Source organism: Pseudophryne corroboree, chromosome 6 (assembly GCF_028390025.1).
Source record: "Pseudophryne corroboree isolate aPseCor3 chromosome 6, aPseCor3.hap2, whole genome shotgun sequence".
NCBI classification, from domain to species: domain Eukaryota; kingdom Metazoa; phylum Chordata; class Amphibia; order Anura; family Myobatrachidae; genus Pseudophryne; species Pseudophryne corroboree.
In genome coordinates this window covers 658,366,712-658,391,690 of record NC_086449.1, presented here as the reverse complement: position 1 = coordinate 658,391,690, position 24,979 = coordinate 658,366,712, and the positions used below count along the sequence as shown (strand labels likewise).

Here is a 24,979-nt window from a genome sequence, read left to right as displayed (position 1 = left end):
ACAGAGGGAGAGTGACCTCTCATTAAATGTACAGACCTGTTGGTCATTTATTTCCCCCTACAGACAGCATGGACCCTATGGTGGGGTGTGGGGGGGGATTTCACTTTTTTCATGATGCTAGAAATTTGAAACCTTGACCCAAACTTTATCTTAATTGTGTAAAACTGAATTATTGAGGCATCATAAACACTTAGTTCTGGGACTGGGCAAGTTTATTGGTTTATTGGTATAACTTTCTGTAATATATACATAATAGTGGGGAAAAAAAGAAACCAAGGAAATTTAATTATTTTGTTTTCTTATTAGGATTAAAGTAAGAGTGTTTACACACCAGAGAAATATTGGCATGATTTGTTAAATCAGCATAAGTTGTGCATATTGCCTAGTGGGTACGCACTATTGCATGCTCTTACGGGTCACATGCTGTACGGCCAACCGGAATATATCGCATGTGACCCGATTCAGTATAATGAAGGACGGAACAGTGATCATTCCGTCGTTCATTACATCTTCATGGTGTGTACCGTCAATCTGGCGTAGTCCGGGACAAGGGAAAATCGGCCGATTGCTGGTCATTTTTCTATATGTATCTGGCCTAAATCTAAAGTGGCATCATCCTACGAACTTAATTGTAGTATTATTACATGGATAACTTTGCGCTTTAGGTCAGAGTAAAAACTGCAACATCCAATACCTACAGTTCTCATGGTTAAGGGTAGACTGCGGGAAGGCAGGGTTAGGGTTAGGCACCCCCAGGGAGATTTAGGGTTAGGCTGCAGGGGGAGGCAGGGTTAAGTTTAGGTTGCGGGAAGGTTAGGGTTAGGTACCACTGTGAGGGTTAGGGTTAGGCTGTGGGGGATGGAGGGTTAAGTTTAAGCTGCAGGAAGGGAAGGTTAGGGTTAGGTACCACTGGGAGGGTTAGGGTTAGACTGTGTGTGTGTGTGTGTGGGGGGGGAGATTAGGTTTAGGCTGCAGGAAAGGTGGGTTAGGGTTAGGTACCACTGGGAGGGTTAGGGTTAGACTGTGTGAGGGGGATTAGGTTTAGGCTGCAGGAAAGGTGGGTTAGGGTTAGGGGGGTTAGGGATCAGGGTTAGTTTAGTTAATTAGTGTATGTCAGAATTTGCCACTGCCGGTATTTTGACAGCCGTCATCCCAACTGTCTGGATCCCGATACCAACCCCCTCATACACCCTATGACTGAGTTTTAAGACTCTATTAACACTTTATCACTATCAAGAACTTTGTACTAATTTATTTACAGTCCCACAGTGCAAATGTATCTGTTTAATATTTGACAAGCCATGTTGGTCACCTATGAACTTTTGCAGCTAGAGGTTGTAGGCCTGATTGTGAGATGGACCCCGTTGCACAGCCGCTGTGACTTTGTATGCAGCAGCTGTGCAATAATTTGCTAATGCTGCAGGAGGCGCCTTGTGTAAAAAGACGCCTCCTGCCGGCTTCTCTGATCCGCTGCTGCATCTGAAGACACAGCATCGAATCATCTGTGTGAGCATATACCCACAGGTGACTCAGTATGGCTGTTGTTGTCACGATGCCAGGACCAGTGAAGCTGCATCCAAGGACACAGCCATTGGCTTCGGCATACTGTACCCCTGAATTCAGAAATGGAGGTTGCTACCCCTCCCCTGCACCCAATCGCCCGCTGCATGCTCTGCAACCACTGAAACAGATCTGCATAGTCGCAGAACAGATCCTGTGCATGTACACATTAGGCGTAACATCAGAGATGTAGGTTTACCATCGGGTTTGCGTACATCTCTGAATTACACCCTGTATACAGTTGTATACCATTGTACTAATTAAGCGCTGGTATTTCATCCTATTGATTGTAACTATAATCAGGTTTTATTTAAATAGGATGTCCACTCAATTAGAAAAAAACTAAATCCATTCTCCAGTTTATACTTTTATTATATTCTCTGCTGATCCAAATGCAGAGTGCCAAAACATTGTTGCAACTTATTAAAATACTTTGTTGCATGGCCATTTTTATTGTCAGCCGCAATATAAACACAGGTATGCTCACAAGTTTAATATATTCTTATTTTTCCACCATAAGGTTGCTTAAAAGTTGGTGGGATCTCTTAAGTCTACAACTTATAAATAAATCGCCATTGCATTTGGGCAGAGGGTTATAAGACCGTTATATTTCAACACCGCATAATGGCATATTATTGTGTGCACCTAATGCAAAATAGAATGTGGGTATGGGGGTGTAACTGGCAATGCCTCCTGTTTTTCTTTAATTCCACTTTACCATATCAATTGCTTTCTGTACTTTGAACCAACAACTTCAGAAACAATGTAAAATGCAGATACAAGCAATTTGTAGAGCTGTAAAGTTGGTGAATCATCTTAAAGAGAATGTGACAGTGATCACACTTTTTCTATTAAAGTGGTGAATATAAAACTATCAACAAGCGGCAAAACATTTAATTAGCATGTTAATGAGGAATAGTCAAAGCCCACATTACGTCCTCACGTATGCTATCTGAGCAAACACGTGCCTACAGAGAATGCTCACGGGAATAGCACTGCCAGCAATGGAGATATCACTGCACATATATGCCAGCCGCTGAGACAAGGCAGCGCACATTACTAAAGTCACAGGCCACAGGATTACTAGAAATGTGTAGAAAACTATTTTAGAAAATTCATGTAAAAGAAACGTTCTTTGTTTACAGCTTTTTTTAAATGGTGAATTGCGATTGAGAAATGCATGATAAAGCATCATTAACTAACAGCTTAAAATGAACATTCAGCAGCATTACTTCCGTCTAAACACATTTCCATCTTTCCACTTTCTTTTTATATATAGAGAGTGAAAAAGTCAAAGTTATGGAAGAATAAAAATACAGAGCTGTAACCTGCTTTTTTTTGCCTTTGGTTGTACGCCTGCAGTTTCAGCTAGAATATATCTCCTTGGGATATTTAAATGACAGCCGAAATTCTAACACAGTCGCTCCACAGATGTTGTCATAGTAACCCCAGTGCTGTGAGAGGTGAGCAACTGGCTAAAATGATTCTCAGAATGTACAGTGTATTACTGGATTGCAGTAGATTTTTTCTGCTTCAGATATTTCTATGTAGAATTATCCTTACTTTCTTTAACCTGTTGTCCATAGACCAGCTAAGCTAAACAAGAACATGTGGAATTTTCTACGAGAGGTTAGGCCAGTCTCTTACAAATTTCATGGTCAGCTATTGTCACCTGACTCTGGGGGTGATTCAGACCTGATCGCAAGGCTACAAACTTTGGTGTTCTGCGTTCGGATAGTCGCCGCCTCCAGGGGGAGTGTAAATTCGCTGTGCAAGTGTGCGATCCCATGTGTACGCAGAGCTGCAAAAATCCAGTGTGTGCAGTCTGTGCACAACCCAGGACTTACTCCTCCAGTGCGATGAGAAGAGGCTGATCGGGGCCGGAGCTGACGTCACACACCCTCCCTGAAAGTGCTTGGGAACGCCTCCGTTTTTCTGGACACTCCCAATAAACGATCAGTTACCACCCACAAATGGCCTCCTCCTGTCAATCACCTTGCCAACGCCCGTGCGATCTCACTTTTAGCAGCAACCTGTCGCTGACCAGCGATGCCCTTTGTTGTTGTCCAACGCGCGTATGCATTGCGGTGCATACACATGCGCAGTTACTACCTGATCGCCCGCTGTGTGAATACACACAGCAGCAATCAGATCTGAATCACCCCCTATATTACAGGCTTCTTCCCAGTAATAAAATTGTTATAGATAGGTGTTCTACTATAATAGCTAATTGAGACACTTAGTAACAGTTATTTATATAGCACCTAAATCTTTCATAGCACTTTATAGAGAATATCTATAATTCACATCAATTTCTACCCCGGCGGAGCTTACAATCTGTTTTCTCTAGTACACACAGCTTGGATTGCAATGCATTCATTCAGTTTTGCAAACACTGTTAGTCACTTGTATCTATAGTATACTGTACTTACTCATAAAACATTGTCCAGCCAGTCTCATCACTTTTTGTAGTCAGCAGTCCAGTATTTCCATCGTATGTCATCAAAGACAGCTCCAGACTTTGTGTTGAAACCAACTTCAGTCCTCCACTGGTAGTGAGTGTCAAGGTGATTATCTGATTGTCTGGCATTAGTAAATGTCGCGGAGTACCATTAGAATCCCTGCGGATTTTCAAAGAGTTGCCGCTATTATCAATAACTTCTATCACATCATTGTCAGCACTGTAAGTAAAATTGTAGAGATATTCTCCTGTGACCAGGCTCTGAGTGTACTGATGAATACCATTGATATTAAATATGTATAACTCTTGTTCCCCTGAGGATGCAACTTCATACTGATTAAATGAAGTAAGAACAGGTTTGTTTTCAAGAACAGCTCTTATCCGAATGTTTCCCAGGTCTGCAATATATACTGTGCCATCGGGTGCTACAGCTAGGGATGACGGCGAGTTTAAAAGCGCATCAGTAGCATAGCCATCATCCCCAGCATAGCAATTGCAGTTGACATCGTCTTTGCAGTTGCAGTCAGAAGCTGCCCCAGCTAAAAGAGAGATTTCACCATTAGTTGTCACTTGTCGTATTCGATTAATTTTCTTTTCGTTTGTTTCTGCAATGTAAAGGATCCCACTGTGGGAAACAGCTATGGCACTGGCAGACTCGAGTGCGGAATGGATAGCCAGTTTGCTGAGGGAATAGTCTATGCCAGGTACCTGACAGTGCATCGGACGTCCAGCTATAATGCTGACTTGATGGTTTTCTGTTATGCGCAAAATAACATTGTTCTCTAAAACATAGAGGGAATTATCCATTGGATTAACAGCTAAATCCGTCGGCCATTCCATGCGTACCTGGAAAACATGACATGATTGTTATTAGAATAGGCCATAATGCTACAAATGCATCTATTGTCTAACACAACATAATGGGAGAGGTAACATCAGCCTATGATAAAGTATTGCAACCATTTTGCCCACCACGAGGTGTTACGGCACATACATCTGGCAGGCACATCAGAGCAATTCCCAGTCTTACCTATGATTGGGTCAGGTGATCGGGAAAATCCAACATGTTGGAAATCTTCGATGCACAGATTCTGACCAAAAAACGATGGGGATTGGTGAGTCAGGGATTTTAACAGGCTGTTTTTTTTGTTGATGGATTGCCGTTCATTGATGTCCATCGAACGGCAGAACGGGGAATCACAGCTCATATGTATGACCCCATTAGTTGCCTAGTTTCAAGGCATATTTTGATTGTTGAAATACTGTAGCAACATTTATATTGTGTGACAGTTTAGAAAATATGTATCATTATATGTCCACAGATATGTTCAAACCCTCTGCCTACAAATAGGTGGAAAGTTCTTACAAAATGCATGTCATTGGAATAAAAGTCAGCATTTACATTTGTGTTATGTTGTTTCAGCTGTAAAATGAAAGAAATTAACAGTCCCAGTCAAAGCTAACTCTTCATTTAGGCCATGAGTATGTCTGAGTCAGGCAACCAATAGGAAATTGCAAATGGATGCACTTGAAATCAAAGTTATTGATGTTTCAAGACTTCTTGTTTAGCCCAGATCTCAACAGAAACCTACAGTATTCGCTGTCAATTTATAAAGCAAGTTGCTGTATATTGCCGAGCATAAATGAGAACATTACCTGAGTGATGTCCATACTTGAATCACAGCTTAGAGGTCGTCCTGCTGCAAGGTCATTAGATCCTAGTAGCGTTGAAATTATTCCATTTTGGTCAACTTTTCGTATCATTGTTGCATCAACAAAAAAGATTAGTCCATTCTTGTCAACAGCAATACCTGAGAGAACAGGGGAAACATTTTAAGCTGGAAAGAAATTTACATTTGGCATACAGTATGAAACAAATAACCCAAATAAAGCAGGTTAAATATTACAAGCCTGGGCTGAGTAGACAGATTGTTTGACCTTCATGACCGCCCCCCCCCCCTCCCGACTCCACTAAAAAACAACAACACATAATCTTAGCTTTGTAGTGATGTGAGAGCACAGTACAGTCATGTTGCTTGCTATTCTGCATATAATGAATACGTTGCAAGATAACCATGTTATAATAGTAAAGGTGACACAGAAAGGGCAGGATGTCATTCCCTGTGACCAATATTTCTACATTATTATGTTAAAGGATTGCACCAAATGAATTTTAGGTTTCAGATGAATGCTGAGCCGTCCTGGAATACCACAATGAATACAGATGTATGAGTGTCTGTATTTTAGTGTCTCCTTTTATGGTCTACATAATTAAATGATGTGGTGCAGGCAATTAAATGACAGCTGGATGTAAATATGGAACCGGGCTCACAAAGCTTCACATATTTGCTAGAAAAATAAATCCTCTTCAACACTATGGGGAATATTTACTAAGCAGTGATAAGAGCGGAGAAGTGAGCCAGTGGAGAAGTTGCCCCATCAACCAATCAGCAGCTCTGTATCATTTTATAGTATGCAAATTATAGATGTTACTTCAGTGCTGATTGGTTGCCATGGGCAACTTCTCCACTGGCTCACTTCTCCGCTCTTATCACTGCTTAGTACATGTCCCCCTATGTCCTTTGAGGCAAAAAAGTTTACTATTAGCTGAGACCTTTTTAAATTAGACAAGACAGGCCCTTCAGCCTCTCTGGGGTTGGTGTAAATGGCTCAGAAGACAACTGCATACATTGATCACCAGCAGTAATTTGCAGTCATACCGCATTTGCCAAAGTTTCAGATAATGTGATCTGGTAATGACCTCTGGACAATTTTTGTGCTACACATTATGAGTTATGGAGCCAATATCCAAAATGTCTGCGTTACAGCAGTATATGTAGTTATTAATATGCAATAGACACACTGGGTTTTCTGCATATTTATATTTTTTCTCTCCTGAAGAAGCCTGGAGATGCAGCTGACCACATCAGAGGGCAAGTCAAGGCTCTCGTGTCATTAAGCCCCCATTCTAGTCTCGGTAAAAGGCAATGGGGAAGGGTAGGTGATAAAGCAATGAAATTTGCTTCAATTTAGCCCTGCCACCTCCATATGGACCCACACTTCTTAGTATAATCTATCCATCATGTCAAATTCACAAAGTAGAAGTGGTTTCGATGTGGGAGACCCACCCACTCTTTTAGGAGTACTGGGGTCTAACTTAGAATTGAACATACGCCTATTTGAGGAGCAAATCCTGTGTTTATACTCTATGCTCTGGAACCACATTTACACACATACGGGTAATGCAGAGTCATACGGATCTCAATGGCATCATCACTTGTGACCGTAGGGGTGTAACTGGGCTGTAACAGGTCCTTCTCACATAGGCGATGTTTGGTGAAGGTGTGTTGATAAAATTTCAAGCTATGCAGAGTTGGACAGAAGAGTAAATATACCTGATTCAGACAGATCCTTTATAGCAAGTACAGGCTAATGTACAACCGAGCCTGCTGATAATGATGGCAAGTACCACACTAAGCATATGCATAATACACAGCAGAGACATACATCCCCGCATATATGGGCGAATCTGCAAATTTATTTTCATTACTGCACTGCAGGATCAATTGCGCCTAAGGTACGTTCACCTCTGCATCAGGCGCAGTGTTTCCAAATCCTAATGACTTGGCTTAAAAAGTAATTTAAATAAAGCTATTTGTACCCTGCGTAAACCAAAGTGCTATACATAGCACAACATATCAGATGTACACTTAAAAATGTTACTCAGTTTCAAAACAAATGCTACATATAATCTCACCCGTCTCCCGAACGTGATGTCATAACATCACAAAAGGTGTAGCTGAGAGATATGTGCTTTATAAAAGGGTGTCCTGATGTGCAACTAAAATAATTTTTTGGTAAATCAGAACACTGCACATGTAACGGTTCACTGTACTATGTCACTCTTAGCTTGCCTGCTCTTACCTCTTGGGTTAGTCAGAATGGCATCCACTGCCTTGCCACCATTACCACATCTGGCCTCATCAAAGGGCATACACTGTTCGCCATTGCCAGCGATAACCTCTAAGTTGGTGGCAATATCTTTTGCCCCTGTCAGGGACTTGATTTTGTAAATTCTGCGGCTGTTCGTATCGGACAGAAATATTGAACCTGACACAGGATCTACTGCCAGATAATACTTATGTCCTATGTTGTTGCTTTGAAAGAGAAAAAACAAAGATAAAGTCATCAAAATCACTTCAAATAATGATTTCCGTAATAGCAAAGCACATGAGGTTACATGGTGCCACTATGGGGCACGGATTGAGTTACTCCTTAAGATGTGGGAGTGCCAGTAAGGGCGCTATCTGACAGAAACACCTTTTCAAGATAAGGGCATTTTCTGTTTGATAGTATCCTGACAGACACTAGTATAGCTTTGTAGATAACCCTCACTGCGTGACTATAGGAGAAATAATACACAATAAAACAAATAGACAGTCATGTTACAGCAACAATTATACAAACGCAATAAATCAACGTTATACTGTATATCCAACCCTGCCTCTAAACATGTATATTATTCAACTGTACTTTCATTAAACTAAACACATTTCTGTACCCACCATGCTAATGTAATGCTTGTCAACAGCTGTCGGGTTCCTTATGGCCCTAACTAGTTCTTAGTGTTGATTGTTTGGTTCCAGATGTGTTTCTTGAGTTATGTGTGTCTTGAATTGCATTACAATGTGGAATTACCTTACATGTGTTTGTGTATGGTACATGTGATGGGATTATCTTGAGCGTTTTGCCTTGTTGGTCTCTATAAACATGTTATTCTTATAGTTGTCATGTGAAGGATATGGCAGATCTAATCATTCTATCCACCCCATGTATAGGCATGTGCAGAACAGATATGCTGTGTGCTGGGTCATCGTGATCCCACTGCTTATACATATATACAGTTAGATATACAGATTTGTTTCAAAATAATAGTCGATAATACATTTTATATTTTTGGAATCTGAATGTTAAAAGTTCAAGAAGCTCATTTAGAGAAATCAGTAACTCGTAAAGCTTTATTTAAATAATAATGGTCTGGATTCCACTGTACTACATAGAAATTGTCACTGTAAAGTTCTCCGGCCCTTCTGTTCTGATTGCTGCAGGAAGTCAGTAGAGAAAAATTAGCAGAATCTGGTCAGTAACTTGTTGGCTCAAGACCTCTGCCCGAATTTGTTTCTCATAAAAAGACGGCATCTATTTCTGTCAACCATCTGCTAATCCAAAAAAAAGTGTGAAATCCAATCTTAATCTCTCATCAAATTTCCATTGAAATGTAACATTGAACATCTGTGCTTACATCGCTTCATCAAATGCAAATTGTAATTAATTCTACTTGAACTATTTTTTAGCCTTGCTGGTCAGTAGATGGAAAGTTTCATAAAAGAAGCATATGTTGAAACAGGGAGGGAAAAGGCGTTAATTCACTGTTACAGTAGCTGTAAATCACTTAAAATCACATCCACTTAAAAAAAAGACGTTGTAGATGTTTTCAATTCCACCATATTAGTCCATACGTGCTGCCTTAATTTTCCCATGTTTTCATTTAATCACATTAAGCCACAGGCGAGGCTTTCACTGTTACACATGGTGCATGTTTGAGGTGTACTTATCAGAGCTCAGCAGCCTCTATGGTGGTTACTGTTTTTTTTTTTTAAAGTGGTTTGTTTTTCTGAAGTCTCAATGAATTACCATTTCTGCCATGAATTATTGTTAATCAGAGTCCTTAACTGGTTATGTATTAGTATTACAAATATCATACTAATAATCAGCCACAACTAGCTTGTAATTTTATTGGTAGTGATGAATGACAATTATTGAAATACTTAATCGGGAAATGTATGAATATAGAGTGCAGAAGTGGAAAAGTGAGAAGGTGCCCACTGCAACCAATCAGCTTATAGCTAGAGTATACGTTCTAGAAAATGTTCAGTAGAAGCAAATTGGCAGTCAGTTACATATATCATAATTATTGTTTTTCATCTCTATGAGGGGACTTAACAGCTTTCACTTTTTTGTGTCACTATTCATGATATTGTAAGGCATCACAGATAAATATTTAACAGCACTATAATGACTATACACAATGGCGTCGCTACGAGGGTGTGGGGAGTGCAGAACACTACCGGGTATCATCCGCTGAGGGATGGCACCAAAATGGCGGTTGACAGGAGCTGGGTCCAGCACTGTAAGATTATGTGCAGCACTGATCTCCTGTTACAGTGTAGGAGCCGGCACTTTACAGTCTTCCGGGGCAGCACAGCATCTCCAGGACCCCTGGAGTGAAGAAAATGGGTGTAGGGCCCCCTTCTCATTAAGCTATGCCCTTTTTTTTTTAGCAGTGCATGCTTACAATGCATCTCAATCCACTCTGGGTGTTACCAGGGCTAGTGACGCCTCTGACCAAATATGCTGTGAAATTTAGAGAAGAGTCAATTTCTGTTGGGGCTGTAGGACGTCAGTATACTGTAGCCATAGCCGCCCGCACTTGAGCATAGGATGTCAGTATACTGTATCCATAGCCGCCCGTAACCTGCTATGGAGTTTGGCAGTATCAGGACCTAGAACCCAGGTGATAGCATGGATCTCTATGGACTCCTTGTTTGGCTGCATTATTTATTTAAAGTAGCAAAAGATGTATCACATTCTGAGGATACTACTGTGTCAGATGGCTAATAAGAGGTCTATGTACTAAGTCTTGGGGAGAGATAAAATGGACGGAGATAAAGTGACAACCAACCAGCTCCTGTCATTTTTGAAACACAGCCTGTAACATGGCAGTTAGGAGCTGATTGGCTGATACTTTATCTCTGTCAACTTTATCTCTCCAAGTCTTAGTATAGACCCCTAAGTGTGTTAAGTGTAGTTTTGAATTGTAGTGTTCATCGATGTTAATTTGACAATGGATTGAAAACAGGCGTACGTCCCAGTTGCAGTATGGATATAAATATTTACTGTTTTGCAGATTACTTTCCTGTCAGTTACAGTTCCTGGGCATTTGCATATTTCATTATGCAGAATGTGTAATTATATGATTTGATAACTGTTTTATTGTTGAGTTTTAGGTGTATTGTTCCAATGGTTAAGGTATCTGTAGATAACATGAATTCAATGCCATCTTAACTTATTGTCACTGTGACAACACAGCCCAGCATGATTTCTGCCTTTGGAAAAATTATCACTGAAATAATCGAAACAATTCATGAGTTTAGAGGACAGTATAAAGAATATTGCAGGGAACTTACATTCCCCAAGGGGATATCATTTCCTCAGGTTGAGTGCTATAGGTTCATCATCACATTTTGGGACTAAGCCTTCATTTCAGCACATACAAACACTACAAGTTATTAGATGCTTGTGGTTTGGAATTAAAAACTACTGTACAACCAAACCATCTGCTCTAGAAATATTGGAGGTAATTAAGCTGAAGGAGTAGCTCAGTGATAATGTAACTCCCTGTATTTAGTTAAGTGAAAGGTTTGCTAAATGATCAGAGAAAGTCTGTTCCATTTAACCATAGTAATCAGACTCTAAAATCTAACATTGCTAAATAGCAGAATAGAAAAGGAAAAACTCCAAAAAACTAAAACTCCTGAATATTATTAAATAGTTACAATTTATCTGCATGATACGTTTCAATCAAGTCTTATCTTTAATTAGGAAGTTAACAAAAAATACTTAAATTATTTCCTTAAGTTCTGTTATTAGTAAATAGCCTTATACTTTTTGGCGCAGAGAAGTTGCGACTGTTCCTGTTAGTTGTGATGTCACGTTATGGCACTTGGGCAGCGACACTTGGAATTCACACACTCTACTTCAGGGATGTCCAAACTTTTTTTCTTTTGGAGTGCCATATTAGGAAAATGACTGAACGGAAGGCCACAAACTTTTTTTTCTCAGAACGTCTCCCATCAATTGAAGAAGGGTTCTTTACTGATTAGTCCAAAAAACTGTAAAAATAACGACTATCTAGCTATAAACATATTTGGAATGCCCCCAATTCACAATATGCCACACATGTCTGGCCTAAATTAATAAGCCACACATCAGTGCACTCAATTCAAAATATGCTACACAGCAGTGTTCCCAATGAAAGGTGTGTAAAGTAAATACATGTGTGTACCTCAGATTACGTAGTTGCATATGCAGAGTGCCTGCTGTGGAATCTTTCTGATTGCTGTGCTTAGATGCAGTCTGACAAAGCCATGGATGGTGGGAACTGGAGACCAGTGCTGGAAGCAGCCCGTCTCTCCCCTGAGTAAAGGAGATGGTGCAGCACAAACCTCATCTGCGGCTCTCCTACACATAATCAGCATGTAGAGTAGGGTGCTTTAAGCTGTTTTACACAGTGGGTGCCCTACTTAAACTCAGGGGCTAGGTTTCAGAAGGAAATGGGCCATGTTTAGCCTATAGTTTGGATGCTGACTACTGATATCTCTAAGATGGCTGTAGTGCATCACTAGCCTTACTCAGTGCTGTGCTGTCCCTGACCCTGCTCAAGTACATTTTGAACTAATCATTTACAGATTAGTAGACCTCAGTCAGGTAGTTCCTAGTGAATTTATAAGATGTGTTCTCCAAGCGACTGCACCATTGTGTACACTACAGAGGCTGTTTCTGGAAACCTCTATCCCGGACTTGGCCTTGCTTCTTTACATGTATTGTTCATTGATAAGTGACACATTAATTATGTTACAGTTGTCGGAATCATTTATTTCTACTGTACCTCCATGTCACCTTCCTGTTGCATGCAGCAAAGAATGGTATACCATAACTCATTACTATGTAAAGACACAACCAATAATCCTATGGATTTACTGTATTAGCTCATTTGCTGTCAATGGTCTTTCACTGTTAAAATGAGTACATTCAGTTTGTCTTTTGTTGTTTTAAAATTACATATCATTTACCTTTGCCAATGGTTTAGTTTGACCCTTTTATAATTAATTATGAACAAAATAACTGCCACTTAGCAGGTTTATGTACCTAATAAAAATAGTTTTATGGTACAAGTAACGGCAGAAATAAATGAATATGGCTGAGGAATATGTTCCAATAGCACAATTATATGTTTGGTGTACCGAGCCAATGTAATAATGCACGACGCAATGGTGTGAAAAGCCTTTACATCTTACATTACATACAAAACAATGGGTAACTGCAGAACAGTTATTAACAGCAGCGATCCATCATTTAACAAACATTTCATTGTGCTGAAACAGGATGGACAATAGGGAACGTGCCATTGTGCATTCACCTCTATAGTCTTACCTATGTTTAAAGTCTTTGTTTCTTTAGCAAGAAAAAAGAATGGGATACAAAAAAAAGGGAGAGAGAAAAAAAAGACAAATTTAGAAAGGGCAAAGGAAAGTAGAACACAATGAATAACACAATTATTTGATTAGATTGCAAAATGACAGATAATTTGCGCAGTGGTGTTAAACAAGCTTCCTATGATTAGGCAATTAAACAACTGAAAATATAGAGTAATCTGAGATAATAACATGTAAAAGTTGACAGCCTAAAATGCTGAAATGTTGAAATGTCATTTTTAAAGGAGGCAAGAAGTGGGTAAAAAAGTAAGTGCATACAACAGTGTTTCTTTGTATAGATAATGACCAATTTTTAGCAGAACATTGCACCCCTCCACACAATAGTACATCTGGTAATGCACAAAGGATATTTCAAAGTCCTCAAAATTGTAATGTAACTTTGCAACTGATTTTAGTCAATAGAACCATAATGATAACCTAAGTACTGCACTGTCTATTGGCCAGGGTATCTTTAATGAATTTCAGGTAAATTCACCCAGGACCCATTGTCAGATTTTACATGTAACACACTAAGGGGTATATTTACTAAAGTGCACATTTACAGAAGTAAAGCTGTTAGCCATAGCAACCAATCAAATTCTGCATAGTACTTATCTGGCACCTTCTAGAGGATAATAGCTAGAATCTAACTGGTTCCTATATGCAACATCTCCACATCTGAAAACCTGCACTTTTAGTAAATATACCCATAAGTATCCATACCGCCCTCTGTTGGATGAGGAGAGGATCTCTTTCAAATAAGTAGTACACAGTCCCAATAACCTGCGAAAAGACCCTGGATCTGTTACAAATGCCATTGGGACAAATCTGCACACTGTCCATTTATAAACCCTTCGTGATGATCTCTGTGGAGTGTATCCGGATTTATAATTGACCGTAATAACACAATAAATAAAATAAATTATCTTCATTTTCAACAATGAGGAAAACCACTGGTCCATTGATATTATAGTGTAACATTGGTGCTTTAATATGTTTTCAAAAAATAACATAAATCAACAGATAAAAAATAAATCTTCAAAGACAGAAAATGGCATTTTATTCCTGCAGAGGGCAACATAGAATAAACAAGCAGCACAAATCATGTACCGCAAGTAAATGCGCTGCACACCTAATGGATTGTCTTCTGACAGAGATAAATGTCATTCTCAGTCCATAGGACATTAGCAAAGCCCAAAACATCTGTTCAGTGTCACTTTCTCCTTCACTGATGAAGAGGCCAATAACACATTGCTCTTTAATATACCAAAGGACTCCCCCATCTGTGGAAATACCCTTTGTAAACTCTTCAGTAACAGAATGTAGAATATTCTAATCACAAGGAGTATCGATGCCAGGAAGTATTTCTCTTCTTTGCAGAAAATGCTGCATTTGTAAGAAAACATCTCTCGTGGGATAACACAATTACAATGCTTCACTGTCTAATTGTATTAAGTTTGTGACAAACTAAAACCTTAGTCGTTTTGAGTTGTGTCAGGTCAACTATAAAATTCATATTAGTAAAAGCATGCTGTCTGACATTCCAGCTAACTTTTATGTCAACATTAAAATCTCACCGAAGTTCCAGAATACTGGTGACATTTCTGGAGGGGAAGATGCGTCTTATATAATTAAAATCTCCCACAAAGAGGCTTCCGTCAATTCCAACCGCCAGAGCTACTGGAGCCAATAGCTTGTTCCCTTCAGCGAGACCATTGCAACTCGGGCAAGAAATACTTCTCCTGCGCCCGTTACCCATAATGCTCATAATGACAGCAGGTTGTTGTGAAAGGAACTGATTTTCTCCGCTGCCTTTATGCAGGATGCCTAGTGAGATAAAACCGGAGTGAGTGAACTACTGAAGACTGAGCAATCTGAAAGGAGGAAGTGTAGACATATCAATAGCACAGCTTCATGCAGTCAGGAGTTACTGGAAAACGGTTAGCTAAATTGTGGACGCTAATTAACTAAAACAATAAAGCAGCCACGTGTCCTCTGACTTTTTGTGACTAGAGAGTAATTGTGTTTGGTTAGGATGAGGAAACGGCAGCTGGGACTGGATGGTGCAGTTACAATAATAGCTTAACGGTTTATCCTGAGATTTTATACACAGATGTGCAGGGAGGGAAAAAAAAAACACTTTGAAAATAATGTTCTTAGTCAAAACAGTGGAGAAGTAAATTAACACCTAAATGTCACTTGGAATCCAATAAGTATAGCTATACCCACCAGCTACTCCTCAACCCTCCATAAAACCACAATTATAGCTGACACCATTACATTAATATGTCATGAGTGAGCACTACAGTGTCTGACTTTACAATATTCTAACAGTTAAAACTAGAATAGTATAATACTACACATAATTAGCTGAATTGTCTGCCTAGAGCTGAAATTAAAGTAGGGGAATGGTGGCTGCAGCCTGGTAATTTGGAATTAACCTACCAAAATACATGTAAATATATGGACACTTTCTTGGCTGTTAAATTTAGGAATATTAATATCATGGCTAAGCTTATCTGTATAATGATTCCTTATTGCCTCTACCATATCACTTATTATAAAAGAGGATTGAAACCAGCACTTGCGGGCTCATTCACATACTGTACATGCTCTTCAAAAAGAGATGATAAATGCAAGAGACCTAATACAAACCTTGGATGCGTAGTAACATTTAACTGCATTTTCTATGCATTGCACGTTGTCACATGACAAATAGGTTGCGCCATGTCCCAATACAGCATTAACTTAGCATGTAATGGTGAGAGTGAGCCCATTATAAACTATCCATGCTATGTAATATGCTGCGCTGTATATGACAATGCTAATAAATAAATAATAAAAAAATATTTGTGCTTTTTAGGCATTAATTAATGTTTCAAATAACATTAACCGTGGATAGGTGTGAACAAGCTTGTACTGTATACATCACCGTGTAAGGATTATATGAGATTACACTAGCCTGGACCTGTGTATACAGTATGTGGCATTATAAGACTCTCATGGGTGGAAGTAAACTCTGCCTTGTTACTGTAGCTCTCGTATTGCACATTGGCCTCATTTACATTCGGACAAGAGTCAATTAGGAGCATATTTATCGCAAACTGCATTTTTAATGCGGATGTGATGAATATTTTTTGCGTAAATTTAACCTGCGCATGTGCCACTTGGGTTCAACGGAGAGGGACCCAGCGGTTTTCTCCCCATAAAAATGTACAAATGAATAGCCCATAGGCTACTATAAGGTCATACCATCTGGAGATGGTGATATCCTATCAAGGCCAAGTTCCAGAATGCTTCGCATTCCGTAGTAAAGCTAATAGTTTTGCAATACCCCATAAAAACCTATGGGGGCTGCGACTGCTTTTGGAAATGGAGGCACCACAGCTGATATTAGAGATATATGCTATGGTCTCTCCCTTGTACATTTGGGGGACACTTAATATTTGTGGGAAAGTAGGCTCTTTAGAGATGAGACCTAAGGAGACATGGCTTCTTAGGAGGCCTAGTGTAGGGATATGCGCTAATGATGATGCAACCTGAAGGACTATCTAACTGCCTCTGATAGGTTGTGTAGTGCTTTCTGCAGCTGATAGGACTTCATTCAGTAGTGTTGCAGCAAGTTGTGGTTGTCTATTCAGATTTCGTTATGTCATTTCCATTTGTACTACTGCATGTTGGAAGCTATCCATTACATTCATAAAGGGGTAACTGATGGGTGTGGGGGGAAGGGGTGTTTGTATTTTATTATGTTTTACATGGAAATTGCAACTTTCAATTTCTTATTGATAACACTGTTAAGGCACTATTCTCTCCTGTGTATATGGTACTTAATCAGATTATATTGTGTACCTACAGTATAGGGCAATGTGACCTTTCCTAACTCTATATTTTGTGTATATGTACTGTACCTGTATATGCATTTGTATGCCTGACAAAGTATACAGCTGTGTTTTGTAATATGATATATGTTGTAACATGTGTAATTGAAAATAAACATGTAAGACTGCATCCACACTGTGTTTAGTTAAATGGTATAATAAACACATTAAAGTCTGTACACTATACTCTGTGCACATTAGCTGTAAATTAGTTCCACTTCCATTTGGACATCAGTTAGTGAAGACTCTCTTCTAGGCATCCCAGAACTGTTCTTTGCAGATGGTGTGTTTTGATCCTTAACATTCTTTGGATTGCTAATTATTTAAATATATTTGAGTTGTGGTTGGCAACACAATGCAGACCTAAGTAGCTAGAACATAAATAAATCATTATTTATATAATTTCAATTAATTTAAATTATTCTGGAGTCATATTGATATAGTGTCATATCTTTATAGTAGTTGGATGGAGGGCCAGGACTGTTTGCCTTTCCTTTCCATCGGATGAAATATACAAGTTAATAGCGCATGTTACCCACAGCATTGGGAAAAGTCACCTGATAATAGATCATAAACTCACCACTTTTAGCATTTAGTATATGGTGCTTATCCAAAGACCAGCCACCAAGGTTTGAGGGATCCAGTTCAAAACCTTGCAAGATTGCCGTTCTTTTTTCCCATAAAATAAGACCAAGACATGTTTCATATTCAAAGCCAACAGACACTAAAACAGACACAATGACAAGCATTAAATCTAAAGACTGCAAGCCACACAACAATCAAACATCTGAATTGTAAATATGACAAAGAAAAAACAATACATATTAGCGCAAACCACAACTTTTAATTATACTAAACGGCAGGAAAAAAAATGCTGCTTGAAAATGCCACAACAGAAATGGATTCGAATACATAAGCTAGAACAATTTGAATAATATAACAGTAGATAATATATAAATCAGAACATTTTGAATAATGGAGGACCGAGGCTCCTTTTTCCCCCCTTTCTTTATGCTTACAGTTTAATAGTTCATCTTCTTTCAATTGCTTAGAACATTTGCAGTATGGTGATAAATGATGCTATCTGTTCTTTGTACATTTGTATTCTGTACAGTGGTTGCGCTGAATCTGAATTTCTTAAAGAAGAGATCTAATGGCAATTTCGGAGGTTCTTTTAACATCATAAATCTATATCTTAATTTATTTTCCATTCCAATTAATTTGTGAAGCTGTAATTTGGAGTTGTTCTCTCCCCAAAGGTCCGAAGTGGAATATCACAATAATATCTCGTTAGCATTGAAAGGTTGGATAGAGCCACGAACGTCTCTGCTGTGTTTGTAGTTATAAAACTAGACGTGAATGAGAGATTAATAGGGAGGGCATTTTTCTATAATGATCAGGGAAGTGATTAAACATACTTGTGAGTACCTGCAAAGTTTTGCCTGTTTATATTGTTCTAACTTGGGACTAAAAAAAAGATACATCTTAAATCTCAGTAGGTTATACACATAACCACTTAAAAATTTACTGACTAAGGCTACATATCAATGCAGTTTGGGTGAAAAAAAGAGTGCTACAATTCTAGAAGATGAATTAATGCTAAACAAAAAAATCAGGGTTGGACTATGTCAATCAGTTTTGTATTTATGTCATCAAAGCTATGGATGATGCATCATTGGGCACAGATGCCAACTTAATTTTCTTGTGATACATCAAGCATAGGTACAATAAGAGCACAACCTGACCTAGGTGGTCATTCCAAGTTGTTCGCTAGCTGTTTTCGGTTGCTGCGCAGCGATCAGGCAAAAAAGCAGCACTTGTGCGCATGCGTATGCGGCGCAATGCGCACGAGCGATGTACTTTTACAACAGCAGTTTTACACAAGGTCTAGCGAAGCTTTTCAGTCGCACTCCTGGCTGCAGTGTGATTGACATGAAGTGGGCGTTTCTGGGTGTAAACTGACCGTTTTCAGGGAGTGTTCGGAAAAACGCAGGCGTGCCAGGAAAAACGCAGGCGTGGCTGGGCGAGCGCAGGGCATGTTCGTGACGTCAAAACAGGAACTGAATAGTCTGAAGTGATCGCAAGTGCTGAGTAGGTCTAGAGCTGCTCTGAAACTGCACATATTTTTTTTGTAGTCGCTCTGCAATCCTTTCGTTCGCACTTCTGCTAAGCTAAAATACACTCCCAGAGGGCGGCAGCTTAGCGTTTGTACGACTGTTACAAACTGCTAGTGAGCGAACAACTCGGAATGACCACCCTAATAAAGGTACCAGCTAAAAGGCAGTGGGAACTGAACTACACAGTTGAAGTATTGTGTTGTATGTGTGCATATTACATGGATTAAGGCTGCAAAAAAATCAAACTGGTCATCTAATGCCACACCAGGAATATTCATAAGAGTACTTTTTTACTGTTTCAGCAAGTGATTCACATATACTGCATGTAGCAAAAATAATGAGCTTGCTATGTGTTAGTCCGATTACACATAGCAGATATACAGTAGCAGAATTCCACAGGTGGTGTTCCCTTTCTCAAATACAAAACTGTATAAACAATATCCTAACAAAAGTATGAGATAAAAAATAATTTCTCTAAAAACGCTATACCTTGGGTATAGCATGGAATTCAGGATTAATGGAATCATTATAAAGAATAGATTGCAAACAGAGTAGTATTAGGGTGGAAATGTAGCATTACATACTCTTTTATGAAAATGATGCATACTTAAATAATGAAACTCCTTTTAAATGCCAATAAGGTTGGTAAGATGTTAGTGATAGGTCCTTTCTATACTGTACCATGAGGTGTAGCGCAGAATGAAATAATTTTTTATTGTGTACCATTGTTCCCTTGGTGTTTCTATAATGGGTGCAATGTGTTATGTGCACACATAGCCTGGGGGAGGTGGCGGCATTTGTTGGTGTGCCCTCGAAGACAGTGAGCAGTATCCATCTACAGTGGAAGAAGCATGGACACCAAGAATCTCAGCGGCAGAACAATGGCTGAAAGTCATTCACAGCATTTAGGGCATCTAGCAGCAACCAATTGCTTTCAAACGCATCAGGAACTAGTCCAGCAGTACAATGCTGGACCCAGCCAAACAGTAGCAGAACAAACACTTCGCTGTGAATTGCATGGGTTATGAGTTTTCAGTTGTATAGCGCGGATGCCTCCCATGTTGACAACCATCCAAAAGAAACAGCACTAGACATTGGCCAAACAGCATTGTCACTGGAACTCTGAACAGTGGAGACACATCATATGGTCTGATGAATTTTGATTATATTACAATAATGGGCAGTCCAGAGTCATGAGAAGGGCTGGGGAAGTGTACCAACAAGACTGTGTCCAATGAGCTGTGCAGAAAGTAGGTGGAAGTGTCATGTTTTGAGGGAGTATTTTGAGTGCTGGAGCTAGACCCTTGGTCGAGGTGTCCAATCGCATGAAAGCGGTGGACTGTGTGACATTGTTGGATCATGCTGTTTTGCCATTTATCCAGTTTCTGAAGGACAAAGACCTTGTGGAACCACTGTTTTACTATGATAACTGTACTATCCATCATGCTAGGATTGTGCAGGATTGGTTTGCAGAGTACCAGATTGACATGCCACATCTCACATGGCCCTCCAATTCACCAGATCTCAATGTTATTGAGAAAAATGTTGGAACGGGCTGTTAGGAAGAATCTTAAACACCCTCCAAATTTGGCTGCATTGGTCATGGAACGGACGCAATGCAATATGAATGTGATCCAGAGTTGTATTGATAGTATGCCTCAGGAATCCGTGCTGTCATTAAAACAGGTGGTGATGTAATGCCATATTAACGTCTAATGTGAGCATTCCATATTATTTTTTCCGGTGTGTTTATTTACGTGAGAAGTGAGCTGGAGAGAAATTGAAAATTTTTATTTAATGAAATAAATCATGTGGTAGGAGGTTGGACTTTTGATAGGACATTATAATTTTTCTACAGTAAGTCTCTTTACATTTTTCCACCACTCCCAAAGGCCAAGAGTAGGTGTGATCCATGATGTGTGTTAAGTGTACCATCCAAGGCATTTTCCGCATAATACCTTGCTCAAATAATAAATATAGTGCATGCCTATGTCAATGTTTTCCCCACCATACATTGAAAAGTGACCACAAATAACTGTAGAAAATAGCACAAAATTTGTATGAAATGGTATTAACTCTGACCCCTCCCTCCTGTGTCAGAGATGCACAGCAGAAAGTGAGGAGGCAGTGATAGAGAGAGACTGTGGGACAGAGAGGAGAGGGTGTTGGGATGGGGAGAGAGAGAGAATGGGAGGTAGATGGGTATAAAGAAAGTTTTAAGGGGAGAGAGAGTGGTGGCGGAAAGTTGGGTGATGGAAAGACAGAGCAGGTTGGGTATGGCAACAGAGAAGAAAATATATAATAAATAAATAAATAAATAAATAAATAAGTAAATAAAAGACAGGCAGGCAGGCAGACAATGCTGGGATACTATCAAATATACTGTAGATGCTAAAAAGGGTGAAATTTGTTATCTTGGCGGAGACCTAATCTAGCATCATACTCTACTTTTTATAAGGCTGAAATCAGACCCACTGAAGTTTTACATGAAAAACATAGTATATGAATAATGATTATACCATAATAAGAGTTTCCTTGTTGCTTTAGATGTTTTTTAAAATAAATAGGTGACAAGTACAAAAATCCACATGTGCTATATCAATGGCTTTTCAAAGCTTATGGCCTGAAAAGAAGTAGAAAAACACTAAATAATGCAATCTGGGTGTACTGTAATACTAGCACCCAAAATCCCATTGCAGGATGTGATTATACCGCCTGGATGATGAAAGAGCACACACAGGGACAGGTGCTCTGAAAGAGACCGCATCAGCAGTCTCTCCAGTCCTGTGTTGAGACTCTTGCACATGAGCAGTCTCCTGACCATGCATTTGCTGTGGCCATTGCCGAGAAAGGTTCTGGAGGATCCCTCTCCCATTGACTTTTGCAAAGTGTAGCCTATAGGTTACAGCAGCACAACACCATCTTGGCATTAGCTGCAGGAGCCAAATTCTGGAATGCTTTGCATTTAGGAGCTTGGTAATCTGTCAGCATTGCATCCCCCATAGAAACCTATTGGGGCTGCTGCTGCTGTCAGAAATGGAAGGACCCCTGAGGATATTTCCTGAGAACACGTTTTTGAAGAATATGATACAAATATTTATTGAAAAATAGTCCCCTAAATCTAAATCTATGTTATAACCCCAGACCACAAGAGTGCACAGCCAAGTAACTGTAGATTTAGAACATAAAGATTCCTGTATCAGAAGGTAAGGCTGATAAGAAAACCTAAGCCAAAATAACTGTATCTATGGGATAAAGCAACTTCTTTATCTAGAAAACATTACTTCCTTTAACAGTAACACGTACCGACGGCATCCGACAGTCCATACACTTTTTGACCATATGCATCATTTTTATCCCAGACAAATGTATAGGCTAAATTTGGTGATGCTTGGAATGTCTTCTGGAAAAGATGTCCTTCAACTGCCACCATCAAATGAACTTTAAGAAGGTTAAGCGGAACCGTAGATTGGGTCATAGTGATTTTTAATAATGACTTGTACCCCTGAGTTCGAGAACTTAGATAGCAAAGTCTTAAGTTTGAGCCTGGCATCTCTATCTCCTCATGAAGAACCTAAAAAAAGAAAAACATATTATAAATGACAGTTTGATTTCTAAGGACTATCACTCCTTACACTGGTATTATTAGGGATTTAAGTTGATTCTTTGAATTAGAACTGAACCTTTTCCATAAATATTGTTTTAAAATATAAAAATTTGTTCTTTCCTCCTAGAGTTTTTAGCAATTGTTTTGTCCTTAAACGAATGTGCTGTTTCATGGAACACAATTTTCTATTTGGTGGAGTTATACCACTCTGGTATATGATGGGATCTTAATAATAATAATAATAATAATAATAATAGCGGGTGGAATAAAGAGAACTGCTAGAGTAAAAAAGGGACTGAATCAACTGGTGACTAAGAGCTAGACTGAAGCAATTATACATAATGTGCTGTGCTGGTGAAGTAGCTGTGTTCCGTGGGTTAGGTATGGATGGATAGAAGATATGCCACTCAAACATTCAAAGTCTGTATGTACTATGCCTGTAATGCAAGTAATTAGTCTGACAGAAGCTTCAACTTAAGTTGTTTAAAACAGCTGTACAACTTCCCTAACTGCATCATTCATAAGTTTAACAACTCTTGTTTAGTAACATTGAGGGTCAGCCTTGGGGCTGTACAGCATATGCTACATAGGCCTATGGCTCATGATATGAAAAAGATGGATAAGTGAATACACAAAATGGAAGCTGGATGTCAGTTTGTCTATTGTTTAATTTAAACTGTTGTTTTAAATTAGATTTTTTTTTATATGTTTGCAGAAACTATGATTTTTAGTCAAAACAAAGAAGTAAGGCCAGCTGCACAGTATGTCATATGACTGTGGTTTAGCTTGTGTCCTGCAGAAGAAGAAATTGTATTTTGCAGAATAAGAGAATTAAAAGTAGGTGAGCGGTAATATGTATTTTGATATTAAAAGTCATAATCACAAGATGTTGAGCTAAATAATTGGAAATTCCCCATAAAGGGACGATATGAATTAATTAGCTCAACATTTTGCGATTATAACTTTTAATATAAAAATACATTTTACCTCTCACCTACTTTTAATTGCAAATCTTGGTGGGACCTCCAAAGTGGTATAGACGCGATAAGTAATTGAAGAACAATGAAGTCTCTTTGGTAGATTTATTGCATGTGAAGTTCACAGGGGATCAAAATAAAAATATCATGAACTGGAGAAATTGTAGGGAAGATATGGCACATCTATACTATGGAACATATAACTAGCATCTTAAAGGGTTCTTCAGAGGCCATTCTTAGGATCTGGGAACCTATGGACGTCCTTTTTCAAGACCTCTTCACCTTTCCGTTAATGGGGCTTGGCCCTATCGTAAGCTTTCAACAATGTACGTTCTCACATACCGTTTTCTTTTTGACTTTTCCCATTTGGACGGGGCCAGCCGGGTCACCCCACCCTTCAACATTACTACTTTTCTTCCCCTCCTCTGGCTTTTGATCTTGTGTCCCTGTCTCTCCTCTCTTCTTTTTCTCCCTCTGCCGCTCTTTCTATTCCTATACTGTCTTATAATATCTTAAAAAATTGATGAGTATAAGTTTTGTCCAGATAGAAATTAGGCTCACAATACTTTGTCTATTTCAGTTTTTGATCACCCCTAAGGGGATGTTCAATATATTTTTATGACTCTGTGAGAATATTCTGACATAATACTATTACATGTTCCTGTTTGTATCACATCTGCCTAATAAACAAATAATTTTTTTTTAAAAATCATGAACTGAACAATAGACACATTGATTCAAACTTATATACTTTCATTACAGCATTACATACACCAATCAAATTAACATTCATATACATAGACCAATCATATTTCAATTATCAGAATATATTAAAATTAATTAATATCCTCAATTTATGGGGAATTTCCAATTAATTAGCTCAACATCTTGTTATTATGACCTTTAATATCAAAATACATTTTACCTCTCACCTACTTTTAATTCTCTTATTCTGCAAAATACAGTTCTCTGTTCTGCAGGACACTAGCTAAACCACAGTATTATGACATAGCTACACTTCTGTATTTTGACAATGTGGTCCATAATGTGGCCTATAATGTT

The 24,979-nt window shown here is 38.9% G+C and overlaps 1 protein-coding gene across 7 annotated transcripts in view; it reads right to left on the bottom strand.

The window, feature by feature from the left end:
- TENM2 (teneurin transmembrane protein 2) overlaps positions 1-24,979 on the bottom strand; it is a 1,540,328-nt gene that overhangs the window by 73,354 nt on the left and 1,441,995 nt on the right. For all 7 annotated transcript variants that reach the window (XM_063928221.1, XM_063928223.1, XM_063928222.1 and 4 more), the window contains 7 exons: positions 22,640-22,907; positions 17,797-17,940; positions 14,913-15,162; positions 13,295-13,315; positions 7,946-8,178; positions 5,678-5,832; positions 3,993-4,867 (listed from right to left, as the gene is read on the bottom strand). In XM_063928221.1, the coding sequence (XP_063784291.1) occupies positions 3,993-4,867; positions 5,678-5,832; positions 7,946-8,178; positions 13,295-13,315; positions 14,913-15,162; positions 17,797-17,940; positions 22,640-22,907 (1,946 nt within the window). The remainder of the gene's footprint in view (positions 1-3,992; positions 4,868-5,677; positions 5,833-7,945; positions 8,179-13,294; positions 13,316-14,912; positions 15,163-17,796; positions 17,941-22,639; positions 22,908-24,979) is intronic.